This window comes from Anguilla anguilla, chromosome 8, assembly GCF_013347855.1.
Source record: "Anguilla anguilla isolate fAngAng1 chromosome 8, fAngAng1.pri, whole genome shotgun sequence".
In the NCBI taxonomy this organism is placed as follows: Eukaryota; Metazoa; Chordata; class Actinopteri; order Anguilliformes; family Anguillidae; genus Anguilla; species Anguilla anguilla.
The window spans coordinates 10871210-10888828 of record NC_049208.1 but is presented as its reverse complement, the minus strand read 5'-3'; the positions used below and the strand labels follow the sequence as shown (position 1 = coordinate 10888828).

The window sequence follows — 17619 nt, the reverse complement described above, 5'->3', positions numbered from 1 at the left end:
TTAATAAGAAAGTGCTTTCGTCAGTACGTTCCTCAGTCAGTAACCTGACTTTAAATAAACTGATTACTCATGTAAACCCCCTGCCCCCTCAATGTGGGATTTACAAAGATTGCATTCAGTTCTATCAAGATGAAACGGAACCCTCTGGGGCAGGATCTGAAGCGTACGTTTTGGTCCGGTGGACGAGGAGCTGGAGATGGCCTGTCTGGGCGAGGAGGAGGCGGACATCTTCACGGAGAAGGCGGTCTTCCCCCTGCGCGTGGACGGGACAGCCACTCGAGAGCGCTTGATCGGGATCACGGCCCGGGGTGGGGGCGCAATCCGCCCGTGATAGTCAAACAGCCTGGGGGGGGGTCCCCAAAATAAACATGCAATGTCACCCCATGCAGAAAAGCAATACATTTAAATGTGTGGTGGGAAATTCTAAATCTACTTAAATATATTGTGTAATAGATGATATATATATATATATATATATATATATATATATATATATATATATATATATATATATATATATATCGAATACATAAATTAACAACATGTAAATACATTTTAAATATATGCATTAAATTGTTAACATTTCAATAATATTACCATATTATTCTATTTAAATATATGTAAAAATATCATTAATATGCAAAAGCAGCCTATTTTGAATATTTAAATATATGTACATACATGATGTAAAAAATTCTGTAATAAATACATAAAAAATATAAGTACATACATGAAAATACTGCACATGCAGATCTCATATACTGTATATCCATATATAATTTTTCTGCATAGGACGCTCATTTTGTGCACAGAAACATGCACAACAGACATTTTTACATATGCAATTATAGTTTGACAGTCATAAGCACTGAAGCAATTCTGACTAATTAAGCACCTTCCTCAGTGATCTCACCTGGGGTTCAAACCTCCTTCACTATAAGTTATACGCCCAGTTGCCCATCAATTATACTACACTCCTACTCACTATTACCTCTGTGTTTCGATTGTCACAGAACCATACGACCTATACCTACATGCCACTTAGAAATCTGCCAATAATCAGAAACCAGAGATGAATGTCCACCGTTGTGCAGCAAGACCACAAACAGAATTTAATTACACGCGAGTCCATCCAGGAATGGGTCTCATAGAGTCAGGGATGTTTCCTCCCTAAGATAACGGAATTATTTGTCGCACTTGAGAGATTTACTTGTCACTAAATGGAACTTTAAAAAAATCTTTGAAAAGAAAAAAGAAAAAGCAACTCATAAAAACGGTGGATATAAAGACACCCGCTTTGCCTCTCCCAGAGTCTCTATCAGCCACTCACCGCCAAAAAATCCACATTCAGCGAAACGTCTTTGAAAGACAACAAAATGCAGACCGACACAAAAGCGCACTGAGAAAGTGAGAAAATAAATAAGTGAGCAAAAAAGTCATTTAAATTATTCATTTTTTTTGTTTTGTTTTTCACAGGGATCTGTTCAATAACCCTGCTCTTCATATTTTCATTTACCGTTTCAAGGCTCATGTAACTCCCTGTGATTCACAGCGAGATTTCGTATTTAAAAAAAAAAAAAATGTTTTTGAGAGCGGCTGTCTGCATTCATTCGTCAATACGGTCCATTGACTTCCATTGTGCGATGCGCGTCTGGAGAGCCGCTCCGGCCTCATCGGATACCTCGCCCCGATCCGCGGGATTCACTGACTCACCATCACAGGCTGACAGAAGTTATTCATTTCCCAAAGATTGATTTTATTTGTTCGATAACGCAATTTTCTTTTCTTTTTTTATCCCACTTGCAAGCCGCGGTTCATTTTTTTTTCTTTCTTTCACAGCTTTGAAAATGATCTTTGGTTTACCACGGGAGGAAAATAAATAAATAAATTTAAAAAAAAACAGTAAATGCTGCCGACAAACGCGAGCAATTTCTTGGCCCCAAATTACAACCCAATCTAAAACTCAACCCAATAGCTATAATAGGCCATAATTTTCACAAACCTCACAGGCTGAACTGAATAAAGGCTAATCATAGGGCAGAATTTATGCAGTTAGAACTGGATTCCTGTGTGCATTTTGTTTAGTCTAGCCAGGAAACTAAACAAAATAAACACACACGGCTATTCAATGAATATTTAGGCAAATATATTATATATTGATATATAATATAGCAATATTCATATCATATCATATTTTTCACATTTGTATAACTAGTGCAATACACATTTAAGGTGTAGTTAAATATTGGTTTGGCCAGTTGACCTCGATAACAGTCCAGTGAGACCTTCTACCAAGCCTGTAATGTAGTTCTACCAGCAGAAAGGAAAACTGGACTTACCGACTATAGAAATCATCCCTGTAGTAGTCATAGTCAAATTCATAGCCACTGCAGGGGAACAAATGAAGCAGACACAATGTATGGGCTTTCACAGCCGTACAAATTTTGAAAGCACATGTGAATGAAGCAGCAAAAAAAGCCAACATATTGTCTGTATCTATCCATATAAACTGTCTGGTGCAGGCTATGTGTCTGGCTTCATAAACCAGCAGGCATCCCTGCTCCCTATAAACCAATAATGTGCAGCGTCTGGAAAGGGAGGTAAGCAATTTGGGAGATTGGTTTGCCGAAAAACCCTGCAATCTGATTGGTTCCAGAATGCTTAAGCCAGCATTGAGTTATTTACTGGTGTTCAACCACCCTGTTCAAAGAACCAACGGAACAAAGGAAATAAAAGGCATTTTGGGAAATGAAAGTGAAAAAAAACCAAAAATCCAAAACCAAAACAGCAGGGCATAAGCAGTACCTTCTGAGATATAAAAGTGCATGAAGATAATGAGCTCAGATCCCACGCCACGCCTCACCTGTAAATGGCAGAGAGCGGCCGCTTGGGTCCCACTTTGGGCCGGTAGGGTCTTGGTTCCCCGGCCATGTTGATGTCTGCAACATAACACCAGAGTCACATGACCAAGTAACAATCAAAACCCTCCTGTTTCATGGAAGGTCCGTGAGCACACGACCGCAGAAGGAGCGCTTGGCTTACGCATCACCGGTCTGAGCCTTGGCTATGTCATCAGCGGACTGGCCGTCTGTGGGGCTGAGACACTATTGGTCTGGTTTCACTGGGGTAAGGTGGGCTCGAATTGGGTTTCCTTGCAGCACCACCAACGCATTGGAAAGTTAAAAGTTTATTTTCGTCGAAGGGTCGAGATTTCATCCGTCCGTCCATTTTCTATCCCCTTAATCCAAGGCAGGATTTCATTTGGGATTTCATTAGTTTTATTTATCACTGTTCTTTCTTATTATCATTTTTTAATGCATTTCAGCTCGACTGACACACAAACCCGAAGTTGCATGACCTCAGAGTTTAGCAGTGGAACAAGTTTGAGGTTTTCCATATTACTCTTATATGGTATCTTAAAGGTTTGTTTTCGCTATTTTTTCCATATGCTGGTGTGGTCAGAGGACAGGGCCGAGCCTCCAGAGGTAAGCCTTGTTCCCTCCCAGTGGTTGGCTGAAAAGCATCTGTAACTTAGTAACTGCGTTTAGCTGGTGGCTAAAATTGTGCACTTTGAGGTGGGAGATTACCTGCCATGGGGTCCACTGCTCACAGACTTCTAACCCCACTATCTCCCAGAATCTCATAAAACACCGGGTGAAAATAATACCCTCTATGACGGCGAGTGATGTACTCTGGGTGGGGAAATGACATCTCAGTAGCACACGGGGGACAGAAATGAAACCGTACAATGCAAAAGCTAATAAAAACGAGCGCATATTCGGCGAGATTGAAACAAATGGGAGCCAAGCTGCCGGGGATTTCCTGATATACCGCTGTCCTTCGGTCGACAAAAATCGAAAGGAATTACATTTTAAGAAGAGACGGAGTAGGCTGGGATTTCACACGTGGATTTTATTTTACAAATAGCATCATTTCTGTCCTCATCTCTGTTGACAGCTGCTTCTCCCCTCGTCTCTCTTAGGCCCAAAATGAGATTGTATTTGATTTTATATTTTCTTATTTCTTTTTTTAATCGCCCTCTCTCTCTCACGCCCACCTCCCGAGGATTGCTCCTGAGTGGTTTTCAGGGTTGCCTCTGGCTCTTTTTTCAGACCGCCATTGAACAAAGCCTGAAAAATACGAGCCCATTTGAAGCATCGCACCGCAAGACCGAACAGAACCAGACCAAACCGCACGGCATGACATCCAATTCACTGACAGATAAATGCAAGAAAAAAGTACTATTAGGTTCTGTATATCATAATGCCAAGAAGGCTCAGTAAAAAGAATGTTATTTATATAACATTAATATATGAGGGGAGAGGGGGGGTGGCTGACATTAACTGCATGTACGCTGTTATAGTCACGACGCTCGAGAGCCCTAATCTCCTCTGACACAGCCGGGTCTCGGCGCCAATGAGTCTGATACGGTTCGCTAATTCCGATCCCGCGCATTCGGGGTTTTATATAAAAGCGCGCTTCAAAGCGGGGGTGCACTGCTAAGGCCGATCCATTTCGCGATTTCACGCCGGCTTTATCGAAATAACCGAAAACATCTATTTTTTCCCTCCCACGCTTTTTAAAATAAAAGTCACGAGCTACGGCTCCAGACTGCACATGTTTCATTGGCGAAAGCATTTTACTGCGGTCTGTTATGGGAGTAAACCAGCTGTTCAGAAAACTTTTGTAGATAAATTGAGCTAGAATAATTAGTCTGGAAAAAACAGCACACACAGGCTCTCTGGAATTCAGTACACCTGCAGTAAAGTAAACAACCTGAGGATGTAGTCGCCTCAGAAAGGAGGAACATGGACTCTAAGCACTCCCCAGTTTTTGAGCTACAGAATGAATATTACATTCATAGCTGTATACATCGCTTAAAAGTTCTCAGCCTAGATATTGCAATGTTGACTTTTCAGTGTGGAGAATCGTATTCTAGAAAACTAACAAATATCCGCCGGTGAACAGTCATTTGATGTCCATGAAAACAGACAGTGGAAACCAGTCGCTCTCCGTGGTGCTGAAAACGACGTACCCCTAAACTGCACGCGCACACCCGTACACAAATGTATATACACACACACACACACACAAACGTATACACGCACACACAAACGAATACACAAACATGTATGCACGCATCCAGATTCCACATACACTCTCCTCTTTTCAACCTTGTATATGTACGTCCGACGCAGTGGAGGAACATTTTTGTTCTATAAGGAACAAATTTCCCAAATGTTTCCTGAAAGGTACAATAATGCTTTTGGGGGCTAATAACCACCCTATACAAGCAAAAAAAGGAACAGAATAATTATGAAACCCATGGTTAGGGCTGTAATTTTATGCACCAAATGGGTACCACCCCAGTAGCATTCATTGCATGCTTTTCATACCTTTTTCACTCCCTTTTTTCTGAGTGCAGAACACACTAGCCTTCCTCATACAGTAGTAGACAAACAGGAATAGTCACAATGTCCTGAAATCACAGGTAAGCTGCGCTTTGAATTGCAAATTGGAGTGTTTTGTGTTTGGTTTGAGGTTGGGAATCCGATGCTAGGAGACAGATGTCTCCTGATTTCCCATCAACCCCCATCCCCACCCACCAAACCTCATAAAAGTGTCCCTTTCATCTGTTTGACAAGCTGACATTAAAAGAAGTGAGCTCCTCGCTTTCTTTGAAGACAGTTGGTCTGTGCATCATAATTAATTCAACAACATAATTAATTATGAAAGGCAGAACAACAGCATTCGGGAGTCTCCATGGTCAACATGTGGCTCTAGCAAGTTTACTTTTTTCAAGGGTGGAGGGGTGTACATCTGCCAACGTTTCCCAAACATTGCAGGAATGTTACAAGAATGTCACATGTCAGTTTTGTTCATCCAGGACACTATTACCTGTAACTCGTTAAGTTGTGATATCACAAATATGTGATTGGAATGTTCTTGACTGAACATTCTAATGCTGATGTAACAACCACTACAAATAACACGAGTAGTGGAGTTCCAGAACACTGACTCAAAATTTTGAAAACATTTCAAAAAAACATACTATTGAAAGGGATAAACAGAGATGTTGTGCAGCTATGTCAGTTCAGTTCTCTGTGGGTACTGTTCTTCAGGAATAGTAAAATGTGCACTCTTTTGTGGCTTGGTTTTTTAAAAACTTGTAACTCTGTGGAAAGGAAACTGCAGAGAATAGTATCACCCTATAATGCGTGTGTCTCAGAAAGCACATTAGGCCAACCGTGTTTCTTCCACGACACACTAAAAGGTTCCCCGTACACTTACAGGGTCTTCATCTTTCTTTTCTTTCTTTTCCCTCTGTTCCTTCCCCACTGTTCTCTCCTTTCTCTTTCCTGTCTCCTTCCTCCTCCTCCGCCCCTCCTCTCAAAAAAGATAATGTAGCTATCGCTATTGATCCCCTCAGCACAAAGGATGCTGGCACTAATCAGAGCCATTATGAGCACCCTTCATCTCTTACCCCCATGCAAACTCCGCAGGATAAACCGATACCGCCACAGATAGTTGCACTAATGGGGTAGTCATTTAGTCTTTGCCTGCAGCATTTGAATATCAAAAACATTTTTTAAATTTTTTTTTTTACTCCCACATCCTCATCACGTCTGAGTACATGTATTCTGACAGAGACGGCAGCAGCGGTGACACTGCTGCTCTGCTCCCTTCAGATAAAGGCACGTCACACCCCAGGCCAGCAAAACAGACTCCTTCTCAGAATGCAGTCCAGTAACCAGCCCGGACTGATAACTGCAAGGGTACTTTAATGAATAATGCCTTAGTATGATTCAAAAGGAGGGGGAAAATTGGCAAACTGGGCTGTGGCCAAGCTCCTCTCTCTCTCTCTCTCTCTCTCTGTGTGGGTGAATCAGATTAACGCTTCTCAAAAAGAGTGATTCTAAAGCCAGAAGATCTGGTTAGATGCTTCAAATTGTGTTCCTTTATTTGGACGGCCATAGGAGCTGAACAGCTGAGAATAACGACAAAGCAGACCACCTCCCCTGACAGCCCATTTCTACTTGTTTTTCTCGCTGCCTGTCAAGAGAAGCCTGACATGCGGAATAATGGCAGAATAACGCGCGTAGCTGTTTCGACGGTGCCTCGGAGGGCCGCGCGACCTGTCAGCTTTGACGTCCTCTGGCAGAAAGCGTCCGCTCGCAACACCGCGGCAGCCGGCTGCCGTCCGGGAATTGCACGTTCGATAGATTTTTGACTGACTGGTGGTGTTAGCCGCGGCGACCGAGCGGCTCAAGAAGGGCGAATAATTACCGAATTCCGCCTTGCTCCGGAGAATGGACACCGCGTGTTTCCAGCACAGTGGGAGGGGTGCCTGTTATCACGCGGTCAAGGATAAGCTTAATTTGATTCCAGCGGTAAAACTAATGCAATCGAATCGCGGGTAGTCTATCAGGTGCAGCCTGTCTTATCTACTGCGAGCATTACCAGCAGCACCTGCTGCTTACTTCATTCTCCTAGCCTGTGTTTTTTTATTTATACGTGGCGGGGAGAATACATTTAACCAAGCTATAACAAACCGCGCCTTCTCAGTAGCTTGAAGGCTAAACCAGCATCTGATTTCAGATCTGGCTACATTCTCTTTGTAAAGCACATCTGTTTCTTCTCGCCCGTGCCCTTGCTGACCAGACATACCCATGCAATCGCATACTGAAGTGCGTCTCCTCTCTATCTTTCGTGCTTAAGCCCCAAGGCGTTTTTCAAGGGGATTTACTGAACTGGGAAATCCAAATATATGCGTGACATCATACTGAAAAAGACACGAACAGCCTTGGAATGTGCACATCCAGGATGTCTTTTTTATATTAAATTTTATTTCAGTCAGAAAACAGAGAATGCAGACTGTCCAAAGATGACGAAAGATCATATTGTATTCTGGGTTTTTCAGTTCCAGGCTCTTCTACAGCTAGTTTAGCCTGGTGCTCCAGTTCTGACCCAACACCCACCTGTCTCACAATGTGAGACCCCACAGTAAAATGTTCAGTGTTAAATCAACTCTTACAGAGTGCTACATATCGGTCCCTATTGGAGCTGAAATAATGCCAGGAATTTAACTGTCCGTGTCCCAGTTTTGGGCAGGTCCTGGCCCACTTTAACAGATATGTTGTTGTTGTCACAACAGAAAGTACAGCTTCAAGGTTGATGTCATGAAATTTTGAACACAAAAGGTCATTAACATGTCCTGCACAAAAGCACACCTGACTTAATCATTTAATCTGGTCTGGTTGAGTAAAGGGTCCTCAGAATACCTACAGTAGGTTGACATACCTTTTCTGTTCAGTAGCCGGTAAAGCTTGAAAATGTTCAGTTAGGTTCCTGAGAATTATTTATTTATTTATTTATTTATTTGTTGCAAATAATGTCACTAATTGACATGCACAGAAGAAATAATTTTGTTCTGAACATCTGTCTGTGAGGCAATTATTTTAACTTGCCAGTAATCTGTAGGAAATTTGTGTCTAAAGATAAAGAATAATCAAGTAATGCATTTACCCCAGGTACAGGGTTAATTCAACTCCAACAGAGTACATATGAGTCCAATTAGGGCCATATGTAGGCCTACTCAGTTGATTAAACAAAGAATGTTTTACTGCGTACTCCCCACTCCACCACGTACAGGATCGTAACACCGTGCACAATATAATGTCCAGTCGTGTTCATGTGTCCACATTAAGCGGATAAATTCAATAGGTAAAATAAAATGTAGCAACTCACAGCTGGATACAAGTCTCTCAACATACTCTCTATTTTAAAAAAAGCCTAATCTTAAAAGTGAGCGCTACGTAGTTACATAACAAACAGGCCTACACAGTAAAACGTTCACTGTTAAATCAACTCTAACAGAGTAGCTACACAGGTTCCAATAGGACCCATACTTACTCTTAGAGTTGAATTAACACCGGACATTTTACAGTGTATGTTAGTGAGTAAAAGAGCAGGCTACGTGTGCAATCAACACACAAACTTGACGCAGTAGCCTGCATGTGAAATCTGTGTCAAACTTCTTTTCCAAACGGCATCCCATTCACGTCGATGATCTACACATGATGCTGAGATCATAGAGCTTATTAAAGGCGCTGACTCCTTCAATGTCGATCGTGCCAATGTGTGTGCAGTGCACCACCGCGCGTTCACCCCAACGCCACGGACTCATACGCTCGCGCACACATGATACAACCAAGGAAACTGTAGAAAACGCGCGTGGTTGCTCGTTATACTTTCCGGTAGCTCTTCCGGTTAGTTCGTTAGCGCGCCCACGCTGTTGGACGCCACAACTACTTGCTTTCCCCCAAGAGTTTAGATGTAGAAGCCTGTATGTGACTTCAGCAAAATTGGCTACAAGGACAGGCCAGCTCCGCATTCGCTTTTTACTTCTCGTTGTCATATTTTTTGAAATGTCCATTTTCCTGTCCTTGTTCCTTGTTCTGCGCACCTAATATTTGCTCGTGAGTTATTTGGGTATACTATATTTTCTTTAGATATCGGCACATTTTAATTAAAATGATTTCTTACCGCTGGGACTTGTAGCACATGTAATTTGTTTCAAATACGAATACAGAATAGACCACACATACTGCCTCATTCATTCATCCATTCATTTATTAATTCCTCACCAATTCATTCATTTGCATTATTTGCGACTAATTTGCTCCGCGGTTGAGGACATGCCATACATTATTATTCTATATATTATTTACTCCTGTAATATTTATGACATAATAAACAGAATTAATTTGCCAATGCGATCACAGACAGTAACGTTTCGTATCACTTTGCAAGCTGTATTCATAGTGAACTGCGTGTAGCTTCTCTAATCTGGACCTACATTATATTTGTATATCATTTATTGAAAAACGTCTCAGTTCGCAGAAGTATTTGGCCTGACACAAAATAGCATTCCTGGTTCTAATCTTACTACTGCAATCTAATGCGAAACTTGTGTGAGAATTTTATCTTTTCAGTTTTTATCTGTTCAGTTAATTTTAATATAGACAAACATTTATCCAGCTAGTCTTATAACTGCAGAGTGGATGTTCAAGTGAATTTAGACGCAAAACACAATTATTGGTATATCGTTATCGTAATTTCTGAAACTGCCATATATCGATCGGTCATATTCTTCGCAAGCCAGTGTGAAGCGATTATAAAGCAGACCATCGGAGTTTAAAAAAAAAGAAGGAAAAAAAAACATAGGCTACAATGCATGATAAAAAGTATACGGGAGTATCGCTCGAGGATTACGATGAACTGAAGAAATAAAAGTATATATGCAAGTGGAAAATCGGAAATAGAAAATGATCTCAGGTCATTATTTACAGTTGCCGGTTCCCAGTCGAAACGAGCAGAACATTTTCATAGCGGCAGAAATGTTTTCCGAATCTCAAGTCATGACTACAGCGCAGTATCATATTAAGTATATCGAGTCATTCGTCGTGTCAGTTACAGTTGAATACTCACATCGCTGATGACGGCGCTTGCCTTTATACATAGTCATGCTACAGAGGTCCAGCTTAACTTGGTTCCACAAACAGACGCGCAGAAATACAACCTACGTCGCCTTCTCTTCCTTCCTTTTCCCCAAAATAGACCCTCTCCACTGTGACAAAGGTAAATTCTACCCAGTCCGCCAGCTGGGACGATTCCACTTAGCTCACTAAAGAGGGGGGTTCTTGACGCTCTGACAACCACAGCATAGCAATTACGCGTGGGCTATTTGATCCCCGGGGCGATAAACAAATATGAAAAAGTGACATCGTTCCAAGTGTGAATCAAGCTGAATATAATCGAATAACACAGTTGGTGGCAACAGTCTCATTTACATCAAAGTTGTATTTAAAAAAAAAATATTTCTCCCACTCTTAATCCTTGCTGTAGTGATTTCACAGAGAAATTTGTAAGCATATAGTTCTGATTAAATACAGAACTTTACTGAAATGTATCTACGTAGGTTGTCATGTAAACCCTGGAGCTGGGCTACTCAACTGACAGTTCGTGGCCAAATGAAAATGTAGCCCTGAAAATGCAAATGCGTGTGTGCGCGTGTGTGTAGGTGTGTGTGCGTGTGTTTGTGCGCGTGTGTGCGCGCGTGTGTCTGCGTGTGTATATATTCAGATGAATCAAAGATTGTGTGTGCACAGTGCCAGCATGCCTCCCACCACCGAATAATAAGAAGAATAATAAGCAATAGCTCTGCATATTTTTAGGGGGTATTTAATAGCACAACACATAAAAACACATCTTATTCATGCAGTGTTTCATGAATAGTGTATTGATGCCTGGCTGACATCCACCATTTTTATTAAGCAGTCATAGACCTGTGCCTTTCTTCTCCTGTGCTACTGCATAATCAACCTCCCCTTCTACCACACGCTGGGTGCTAGTATAGTCCTCACGCTAGCACTCTACTGCACTTTGTCCGTTATGCATGTTTGGTGGAGATAAAAATGTGTATTCAGTGGGTCTTATTGCACTTTACTCCAAACTCCAACCAACGAGTCAATCAATCAGTCAATCAAGCAAGCGAGCAATCAATCAATCAGATTAACCTATTAATAATAAATGAATCAATCAACCAATCAAAAAACTATCTTCAACATAACATTTTTCTCTGATCCTTCTGTTTAATAGAGCCGTTTACGCAGTTTGAACCAAAGCAATTTGCAGAGCCATAAAGAGTAAATTGTGCCGAAAACTACGAGGGATGACAAACTGTATAAGCGTGCAAAATGATCAAACGAAAGCACAAAATGGAAAAAAGTAACATGAAAGCGTGGAAATGGGAAGTGAAGAAGGAAGAATAAGAAAATCTGTTCCCCCCTAGCTTAATATCCTACAGCTTTTCCCGCCTCCTGATGGCGATATTTGCGATTTGACACTTCTTTTGAATTTCCTTTGAGTGACACTCCAATAAGGCACGACAAAAGACAGGAAAAGCCGCAGAAGAGAAGTGGAGAAGAAATCCATTTGTGACATTAAAGCCTTGGGGAGACGGGCGGCATCACACTGTGCAAAGCTTTGCACTGAGGCACTGATCTATAATCTGAGGAGCGGCTGGCGAAGGGCATCCATACAAATCTGAGTCATTAAGCGAAGCACAATTCAAGCTTGAAACAACTTCTGATAATCACAGTATTCACAAACCTCTGTCAGATGTATGTATCTATGTATGTATGTATGTATGTATGTACACATGTGTGTATGTATGTATGCATGTATGTACACTGCAATCTGAAAGTATTTGGACAGTGACACCCCCCCCCTTTTTTTAACCAATAATAATAATAAAAATCATCATCATCATGAGTTTTATCTTTTGTACAGCAAAACTATTTGCGTATCACTATGACTGCTGTTGCTGTTGTTACTGTAGGCACATTTGGTGACTGCTTTACATTTTGAGGTGACTTAATGTAAAAGCTTGGGTAAGTTAGATTTTCTTTTTTAATATATTTTTATGTTTTCTTTTCTTTTTATAACAACGGACCCAATTTAAGCCTTCGCACACCACAAGATTAACCGTGAACTCAAGGATACGCACAGCACTAGATCACGTAGCAGTATATATCGATTCACTTGCCATCGCTGTTCAAAACATGCCGTTGTTCATAAAACTCTCCGTGAAGGCTGTTCGCCTTTGCCACGATGCCAGCAAACAGATTACTTTCTATTTTTAAGAAATGTCCTTTCTCTCCAATGCGAGTCTATAAGTGGCACTGATTGTGTTTGCACAGTGTTCCCGATTGTCTGTGCAATTGGAATTGTAAATGAAACATAAGGATCATGCCATGGTCATGTTTACATGGTATTGTATCCAGCATGCTTGTACTAGTATGTTCGCTGCATAATTTGTTTTGACAAAACTGAATCAAAATGCCTAAGACAGTGAAATCTATTCAGGAGAATAATGACCAAAATACAAATGAATTTTCCTGTCTTCTGTCAATGCAGCCGGCAGTGGCTGAAGGATCATAAATCAATGTACTTTTTGTCTTTAACAGAATGGAGGCATTATTTTCCTTTTGAATTATTATTGCCATCATTACTTTTACCACATCCGATATTGAACTCTCATTTGATGTATGGCATACCATGGTTTACTGTCAATACATGGCTGGCTATTATAGTGGGTGACTGCCTCAGTATATCTGTTGTATTAATACAATAATTTCTGGTTACAAATTTCAGGTAACCAAAAAAACATACACAATTTAAGTGGCTTTGAAGTATGTATGGAAAGCAATCTTTATCATTTCATTGTCAATATTATTTTGCTGGAAATAAATATTTTTCTCCCTTAGTCACTCAGTATTTCTATCATAGCTTGTCATTCCAAACGGTGCCTTCCTTTTTTTCAGTGACGCCAAAACCATCAACAAAAAATTTTGAGAAATAAAAATATAGTCTACGGCGCCCTCTGCTGTTTAAAGATCAGCATACCAGTTGTTACTCAGGAGGGCAGCCATCTCTGATACAGTAATAGACAGAACACCACTGGTTGGGAGATAGACATCAAAGCCCTTCCCATGAATCTGAAGCTGGTGTGGAAACATCAGCATAACCTAGCAACCAAGCTTAGTCTGTTTGCAAGAGTCTGTTCGCTGGAGGAGATCTTAACGCTGTGGTGATTTCACAGCTGTTAAATCTGTTAAACCTTGCAAAGCTGGCTGCCATGAATTATAATTCCTAATTAGTCCACTGAAGTTCTGCAGCTGTCTGACTTCTTTTGTGATGGCTTCATTAGCTCGGTATCTTTTGTTCTACCATGGAGATGGGAAAAAAAAAAAATGCAGAAATGTAGAGAAAAGCATTCTGACAAGCTCAGACTTAATTTCTTCCTCTTGTACAAACTGAGATGAATCCACTCTCAGAGACAATGCAGCGCAGCACAGAACTGTCATGTGCAGGAGCAGGGAGGCTCAGTGAGCTAGTAACCAAATATAGTCATACACTACACGGCCAAAAGTAAGTGAACACATGACATCCAACATCTCATCCAAAATTACGGGCATTAATATAGAGTTGAATATAAAGTTGGCCCACCCTTTGCTGCTATAACAACCTCCACTCTTCTGGGAATGCTGGATGTTGGAGCATTGATACTTTCCAATTGATCCTAAAGGGTTGAGGTCAGGGCTCTGTGCAGGGCAGTCAAGTTCTTCCAGGCCATTCTTGACAAAACCATTTCTATATAAGCCTTGCTGTGTGCCCAGGGACATTGTCATGCTGAAACAGGAAACGGCCTTCCCCAAACTGTTGGGGAAGCGCAGAATTGTCTAAAATGTGATTGTATGCCGTAGCATAAAGATTTGCCTTCGCTGGAACTGAGGCCTAGCCCAAATCATGAAAAACAGGATCATGCCAAGGGCTGTCGAAATACTTATGATTATATATATATATATGGGTATACAGGCAACTTCTTTACAGTGCACCTGTAGCTCAGCTGTGTGGATACGCGGCTTAGCTCCACCCCTACAAGGTGTTCTGTGATGTTGCCATTTAATCGTCTGTTCACCTTGAACAGAAAGGAAGACGTAGTAGCCACGGTCCTTCGGCGGTCAGGCTGGTTGGTGTCCCAGATCCTGCTCCTTGGTCCCATTTGTCTCCATCCTGATGCATTCTGGGTCCCACCTCTGCTCACACAGCCCTCTCCCTGCCTCCATTAGCCCATTTTGCACAGTTTACAGGAAAATTATTACTATTGAATCAACTCTGATAGAGTAAATTTGACTTCATTTTTTACTTTAGTTTTCTGATGTTTGAAAAGCCCATCTAGGGACAAGCATCAGAAATTAGCACATGCTATAAATGCTGTGATACATTGCATTGGGTATTGTTTCACAATAATCTATGTTTAAATGTATCTGTCCCTATCAAATAAACATTAAATAAATAAGATGGACTACAAAGCTGATTTTATTCCTGTCTAATTTATTTATTTTTAATTGTTTGAGGGATATTGATTTGTGAGTCGCATGGAGATCCGTGGTTCAGCCATTGATTCTTGGCGTTGACAGAGGGTACAGATCTCATCCTTGTGATATGGATATCTCCGTTATACGGGGTTTGGATGGCTTTTTTTCAATCGAATGCCCTGCCAAATTCTCATCACGTTTAGCGCAGCATCACAGACTTTTTGTATTAACTGTCCCCTGATTTTATATTCTGACAACTGCTGTCCTTTGTAATATATGTTAGCTCTCAATGCTGTCAACAATTTATTTGGACTGCCGCGTTTGCAATGATTCTCGGTGATTAGCGCGACGGCATCTGCAAATCTTCGGCGCTTTAATTTCTGCTCCGTCGTGGGCAGGAAAAATAAAAATCATAATTTAGTGCGCGTTTTCAATTGCTATTTGAAATTGCCACGTTCTGTGCAATAGGAGAATTCCATTAGAATAGCATAATTGGATTTGTATGCTTCCACACAAGCGCGCGCGGAACCTATTTGCGGCTCAATCACTGACAGCCACTGAGTGCCTTTCCTCTCGTGCTGTACCGTGGAAAAGGAAAGAGAGGCAGGTGGCTTATCGGAGAAAGGGACACTGAGAAGTGAAACTGATTCTCTTTGTCAGTATTTTAATGCACGACGCGGAGAGACAACAGCAGCACCTGAATCATTAGCATTATTAGCGATGGAACAGCGTAATTAACTTCCATCAGTCATTGACGTATAGGGAGAACGCCAAGGGAGGCCTCGTCTTATTGTGCGCCCTCTAGTGGCAGATCAGTGTCTCTGAAGGGCCATGAAACAATCCAGGTTCTTCGTGCATTTACAACAGACGTAAGATCACCTGGCCATCGTGGTCCTGACCCAAACCGTCTAGCTCACGGCACAGGTATCTAATTCACAGGTTCACGAGTATCAGCAGTGTCTGTTAGTTTTGATGTTTCAGCGTCAGATATTTATTTAAGTCACTGCTTGGCTAAACAATACTTGGCTAGCACGTCTTATTGCCAAGGCCTCAACTGGCTATTGATCGAAAGGAAACCACACATACCCGTAGACACTGTAGTCCTCCAGGATTTAAATTTGACAGCCCTGATAGTGCGATATTTCATGTTGCATTTGCAATTGTCCGGGTGCATGGCCTGCAAATGTAACTAACTGGATGGATGGTTTGTATCCACTATTCTGATTGCCCCTGGAGTGTTCTGCTTGGCTTTCCATTAGCTGGGTTTTGGCTTCTGCGATATCTCTGGTTGTATCTCTGAAGAAAACACAGAATTTAGGGCTGCACTATCGACAGATTTAACTCCAATCCCAGAGGACCACAGTGTTGCAGATTTAACTCCAGTCCCACTGGGCCACAGTATTGCAAATTTAACTCCAGTCAAGGAGGACCACAGTATTGCAGATATAACTTCAGTCACGGATCCCTGGATGATGGCTCACAGACGCGAGTTATCTTAATACTGCTTAGAATCTGAATAGAATCACATTAAATATGAAGTGCATGTGCTCTGATTCACAGCGTGCTATGGAAATGATCATTAGGGCCTGACTAATTGAGATCCACTGGGAGCCATCACTCTGATAGCTGATGAGCGAGGTTTAAGACCAGCAGTGAGCAGCAGGGGTTGTAACAATCACAGGGAGCAGCCCTCTCTCAAAGGCTAATGGATCTTGAAATAAAAAGTATGCGCGCCACATGCGGACCGAACAACAGCAGCAAAATATTTTGCAAAAAAACCATCTTTTTTTTTTTTTGTTTCACTGCATATGCAATCATAATAAATGCTAATGTGTCTCCCCTCGTTCCGGAGATCCACGCTGCAGCAGCATGACGATTTGATTCTCTGCGCTTTGGCGCCCGGTCTGAAGCTAATGTACCATGGATGATAGATTGGGTCTGAAACTGGAGGCTGCAGCGTTGTGCTGTTGACGTGACAGTAGCGGGAGTGGCCATCGACTGGCCTGGGCTGCAGCGCGCACGAGAAAACAGACGCTGGGTTTCTGTGTCCCGTCATTCTGATGTGTACCACGGGAACACCTCAGCCCTGAAAGCCCGGGCTGCCCAGAGGGGATAAGCCGTGGTAATAAGGAGTTGAAGACAGAGTGCTAATTTCTTAGATATTGTGAAAAAAATGTTCTTACTGCCTTTTCAGCACTACTGTAAGGTCCAAACTCTTAGTGATTTGGGAAATCACAAAAAAAGGAAACTGAATCTTCCCTTCCATAATAAGAACGTAATTAACAGAAACGGTCAATATTATTATCATCATACTTGTTACGTGTTATAGTGTAATTATATTTTATTGTAAGTTTAATTTAAATAAATTTAAATGATTTTTGTTTAACTTAATGTTACAGTTAACCTTTCACAATATAGGGTACTGAAATATGCAATGCCAGGAAAGAATTTGAAATTTAATTGAAAATTATAATTTGGCATTCAATCTATTACGGCAGTCTGGTTCCCGAAACCACTCCTTGGGTACCCCCAGCCAGATTCGGGCATTTGACGTGTCCCATCGGGAACACGCCTGATGGAAACGAAATGAGGGTATGATTAGTTGTATGAGGTGTGCCTGAGGTGGAACACATTAAATATTTGTATCTGGCTGCAGGTACCCAAGGAGAGCTTT

At 41.5% G+C, this 17619-nt stretch overlaps 1 protein-coding gene across 2 annotated transcripts in view; it reads right to left on the bottom strand.

Annotated features, from left to right (window-relative positions):
* Positions 1–17619, bottom strand: part of LOC118232863 (RNA-binding Raly-like protein) — a 67201-nt gene that overhangs the window by 7325 nt on the left and 42257 nt on the right. For both annotated transcript variants that reach the window (XM_035428042.1, XM_035428043.1), the window contains exons 3-5: positions 2864–2939; positions 2340–2387; positions 168–343 (exon numbers count right to left, since the gene is read on the bottom strand). In XM_035428042.1, the coding sequence (XP_035283933.1) occupies positions 168–343; positions 2340–2387; positions 2864–2939 (300 nt within the window). The remainder of the gene's footprint in view (positions 1–167; positions 344–2339; positions 2388–2863; positions 2940–17619) is intronic.